The following is a 5,091-nucleotide window of genomic DNA, read 5'->3' on the forward strand; positions in this document are numbered from 1 at the left end:
AGAGGGTGTCAGATCTTGTTACAGGTGGTTGTGAGCCACCATGTGGTTGCTGGGATTTGAACTCTGGACCTTCGGAAGAGCAGTTGGGTGCTCTTACCCACTGAGCCATCTCACCAGCCCTCCTCCTGTCTTGCAGGCACTCAATCTCACTTGCAATGTGTGGGGTGACCCGCCCCCTGAGGTGTCCTGGCTGAAAAACGAGAAGCCACTGACCTCTGACGACCACTGCAGCCTCAGGTTTGAGGCCGGGAAAACGGCCTTCTTCACCATCTCGGGCGTGAGCACGGCAGACTCCGGCAAGTACGGGCTGGTGGTGAAGAACAAATACGGCTCGGAGACCAGCGACTTCACCGTTAGTGTGTTCATCCCAGAGGAGGAGGCGAGGAAAGGAGCGGCGGAGCCTCCCAAGGGCAACCAGAAGTCCAAATGAGCAGAGACTGGGGGGAGTTTCGAGGAGAGCCAGGAACTGCTGGCCACCCATCGTGCTGCTGTTGTGGGATTGGGCTACAGATGTGGAAATCCTCCTGGTGGCTCCATTTTGTGCTGGCGTAGGAGGAAGTCATCAAATCTCTTATTCCTACACATGAGGAGGCACCATTGAAGGACACATTAAGGGTTTTAATCTACAATTTATGTGGCAAAAAAAAAAAAAAAAAAAAAAACATTAGGAAATGATTTCAAGGAAGAAGGGCAGAGGATGTTGGAGAGGTGCTGAATGAGACCAGAAGTGAGGCCGGCTTGGAAGCCGGTGAAGCTTTACCTGTAAGCTCTTAGGAACTGTGTCCATACCTGGTGTTCTATCAAAATAGAGGCATGTGACTGTGGGCTTGAGTGTGGTGGGTCACTGTTAGCAGAGGTGGTGCATTACGGGCAGCAGCCTTGTGAACTGGCCTCCCCCAGTGTGAATAAAGTTTCCTGCCTTTCCTCTTTCCCCTTGTGTCTCTCTGATCCTCACCATGTTGGGGGGCCTTTCCACCTCTTCCTAATCATTTCTGTAGCTCATCTTGTGGTTTACACCCTTAGGGCAAAAGCAGTTCCTTCTGGACACGGTCAGATACGCCATCTGTGGTCAGCCAAGGCTCAGAATTCCAAGTCGCACTGACACTGCATATCCGATCATGTAGACTATACTCCCTCACTAAGATGGAGTTAGTCTTTGATTGAAGTGTGTCAACTAATTATGACAGAACATCCAAAACGAATGAAAAGAGATTAATTTTTTTGAAGTTCTGGAGACACCAAAATCCAAGATCAAAGGCCTGGCACCTGGAAAGGATAGGGAGCCAGAATCTTAAGGACTTTGTGGCTGCCCTGTGTGATGCCAGGAAGACAAGCAAGAGAGTGAACTCTCAGAGGGAAGGAGGTCGCATATGTACTCAGCCTTTTGTCAGGAACCCTCTCTAGAGGCAACTAAACCAGTCTACTGTGTACACTAACGCCATTCATCCCTGCTTTCCTGGTTAAAGACCCGTTGAAGATCCTGTTCCTCCACACCAGCAGACATGAGCCCTGGTTGTGAACACTGGGGCACATTCAAGCTATGACACCAGGAACCAGGCCATCCTCCCTAGGCTGCAGAAGTGGCTCCTAAGCATATAGAGCTTTTAAAAGATCAGGGCTGAACTCGGCTCTAATCTGACTGTTGGTCCTTCACTGTCCAGCTGAGGGTCAGCTGCTGCAGCGCTGAATGCAGGAAGGGGCAGGGCACGGAGCTCTCGTGACTGGAAGCTTGGTTCATGAGAAGGGCTTTTTACTTGGATGGCAGCTTCCTCTCTGGCGATGGCAGCCCTCATTTCCACCTGGCTCATGAGGCTCTCACCAAAGCCAAGCCTAGGATTGCCTGATCTTGGCTGCTCCACTTCTAAACTAAGTAAACTTCATTTCTTTGCAAAGCTAGCAGGCTTCAAGTCCTTCAGTATGGAAAAAATAGCCACACCAGCGTAGTTAATAAATGCATTTCCTGGAAACCAAGTGAACCCCAGTTAAAGGTCGCTGTCCAGACATAGTCCAGATTCTCCCTGCTTCAGCAAAAGGCTACTTGGGCTCATGTAGACCCAGAAGGAAAGGGCCACTGGATGCAGACCTGCCAGGAAGCCCGGGAAGAGTCCGGCAGAGGCAGTCTCTCAAGCTGAGATAGAGGTTCCTGAGCCCTCTGCAGAAACTCACAATGCGGCAACTAAGAGCCAGCAAGCAGGGTCCCAGTGTTGGGGGGCTAGAAGTGGGGGTTGATCCCATCACCTTTTACTGAGAAAGACCTACCCAGGCTGGAGAAGAAGGTGTGTTAAATCATACACACACACACACACACACACACACACACACAGCATTTTCTGATTTCTGAAATTGTGCAAGAACATGAAAACAATGTGTACTCCCGCTGGGAACCCCACGATGTGGTAGGAGGACCTGATGGGATAGCATCAAGGAGGGGGAGAGGAATGTTTATATCAGGGAAATAGATGCTAAGATTCCTCAGCAAACGGACTCTAAGAACTATCCCAGCCATTATAGTGACCAAACTGGAGTACATCATAATCCAGTAGCTTTTGAAGCTATTTCTACATAGAAGCCCACAAATGAAACCATAGACATGTTGATAAAACTATTCTGAAGTTTCCTTTTAACCCATAATTCACGAATCTGTGGCCTGCTGCAGGCAGGCTGTTGATATAGTTATCCTGGAATATAGTAAAAGTCTGTTTTTATAAAATTAATATATACAGGCCAGTGACAACTTCTGAACATTTCTAAGTCCTTGAAAGTATATCCTTACATTTTTTTTCTATTTAAACATTTAGTCATTGAAAAAATTAGTGTTAAGACTACTCTTTATAGTGTTAAAAAGTCTCTTTAATTTGTTAAAGTATATTTATCAACTGATTTTTTTCCCATTTTAATCATTGTCATTATCTGACTTAAACAATATTCCCAAGAAATTAACCATAACTGCCAACAACAACAACAACAACAAAAAAAAAAACAAAAAACACCCCAAAACCCAGAAAATTTGAGTTCTTTTAAATGTTTTCATGTTATATAATAAACCTAGATATAAGATGATAGTCAAACATTCTAAGTTAAAAGCAGAAACCTCAGCTGTTACTAGGTTAAATTATCTGAAACATTCCAAGTACATAAAAATAACGAGACTGGAAAGGTGGCTCAGTCAGTCAAGTACTTCCCACACAAGCATGAGGGAAGCCCAGAGTTGGATCCCTAGCGCCTCATAAAAAGCCAAGCACAGTGTGTGTGCACTTATGATCCCAGTGCTGAGGAGGCAGAGGGAGGCCCAAGCATCCCAGGGCCCTCTGGCCAGCCAGTCTAGACAAAGCAAGGTAGATGGCTTCTCAGGAATGCCACCTGAGGTTGACCACATTCTCACCCACTCATACAATGCGTACACACACCCACTCATACACACACACACACACACACACACACACACACACACACACACACAAAATATACAGACTCTATAAAGCCATAATACTAATTTTATGTAGACAGAGGTCCTCACAGCAGGGACTGGAAATTAATACTAACACCAGAACAAGAGGTATGACTCAGTTGTTCAGAGTGGGCTGTGCAAAGACAGCTTAGACAAAACAAAAATGGTCACAGTAAAAAGTATCGCCAACTGGCATGGGGATGATCGTTGTACAAGCCATCTGCCTGGAGGTGGTTCTGGGGAGAAAAAATGAACAGACTCTTCAAGTCAGTGATGGCTGCATGTGGGGACCACATTTACAGCATGGCATGGTACAAGTCCCACAAGAACACCCATAAAAATGGAAATGATGTCTGGAGTCCAGAGAAGCAAGTGTGAACCTTCACTACGGGGGACTTCTGAGTCCAGCCACAAAGGATTACTGTAACGAGGATTGTTCTCCCACAGATGGCTAGAAAACTTGGCTAAATATAAAGCAGAAATTGTCTGGGGCCTGGGGTAGCCCACACACATAGGACTGTGACTCCTAAGGGGGCTGGGAATGGGTGACAGTAACAGCTGTGACTTCTCTGGCTGCTTGCTTGGATGAAGAGCTTAGGCTACAGCTCAGCTTCACTGCGCTGAAGACAGGAGGTGCCTAGGAAGCTTATTAGTGAGAAGAACTGCACAGAGGACAGGGGGCCAGCGTGCTGCAGGTGGCCTACACGGGTTCTGGAGGGAGCCACTGGAGTGTTTGGACAAACAGTTCTTGAAGCTCACGTAGGCTGGAAGTAGTTCTCATGGCCACCAGTGCAGATGAAAAGTGTGGTCCACACAGTGTTGGGCAGACGTCTCAGAAGTTTCTCACTTTCACCTTGGAGGCCAGGAGTCCTAGACTGAAAGCTGCAAAGGAAGCTGCTCCAGACCCCAAAGTGCAAAAGGAAGCCGCGCGCATACGGAGAGGTGCCTCAATGGCTGAGTGTGCCTGCACTAAGAGCATACGGAAATTAGTTCAAATCCGCAGTGTCCTCAGGTATGGCTCCAAGTGTCTACCATTCTAGCATGGGGGCAGACTCGGGAGAGCTCACGGGCCAGCCATCCTATTCAAAATGGTGAATTTCTGCTTCCTTGAGAGACTTGTCTCAATGTAATAAGGCAGAGAATGATAAAGACAGCCCACATCGTTTTCTGGCCTCTATGTTTACATACAGGTACATGTGTATGTACAAACACACACATACACACACACAGAGGCACACATGTGCACACACAGAGGCATCACACACAGACAAATGTATATGCACACGCATACACACAACACATACACACAAGAACACAAACGCATGGAAACAAGCCTAAAAAGGATGACATTTCTGAAGGAGTGGAAACTATGTGTCAGAATCATATGTAAAGCACTTCAAATGAGCACAGTATTGAACAGAGTAACAGTTACAAGAGCACGTATCCAATTCAAATTTAGTAGGCTTTTACACTGGGGGTGTTGCTTCTGGGAGAGCACCAACCTCACACAGGCAAGGCCTTACTCAGTTTCCAGCACCCCCAATACATACATACATATTACACACACACACACACACACACACACACACACACACACATATACATGCATATTTACACCTATATACATGTATACATACATACTA

At 46.7% G+C, this 5,091-nt stretch overlaps 1 protein-coding gene across 2 annotated transcripts in view; it reads left to right on the forward strand.

Moving 5' to 3' along the window:
• The window catches only part of Myom1 (myomesin 1), a 111,941-nt gene extending 111,263 nt beyond the window's left edge, over positions 1–678 (forward strand). For both annotated transcript variants that reach the window (XM_021217647.2, XM_021217648.2), the window contains one exon: positions 137–678. In XM_021217647.2, coding sequence (XP_021073306.1) covers positions 137–430 — 294 coding nt within the window. In that variant the 3' untranslated portion in view covers positions 431–678. The remainder of the gene's footprint in view (positions 1–136) is intronic.
• The last annotated feature ends 4,413 nt before the right edge of the window (positions 679–5,091 follow it).

The sequence above is a fragment of the Mus pahari genome, chromosome 18 (assembly GCF_900095145.1).
Source record: "Mus pahari chromosome 18, PAHARI_EIJ_v1.1, whole genome shotgun sequence".
In the NCBI taxonomy this organism is placed as follows: domain Eukaryota; kingdom Metazoa; phylum Chordata; class Mammalia; order Rodentia; family Muridae; genus Mus; species Mus pahari.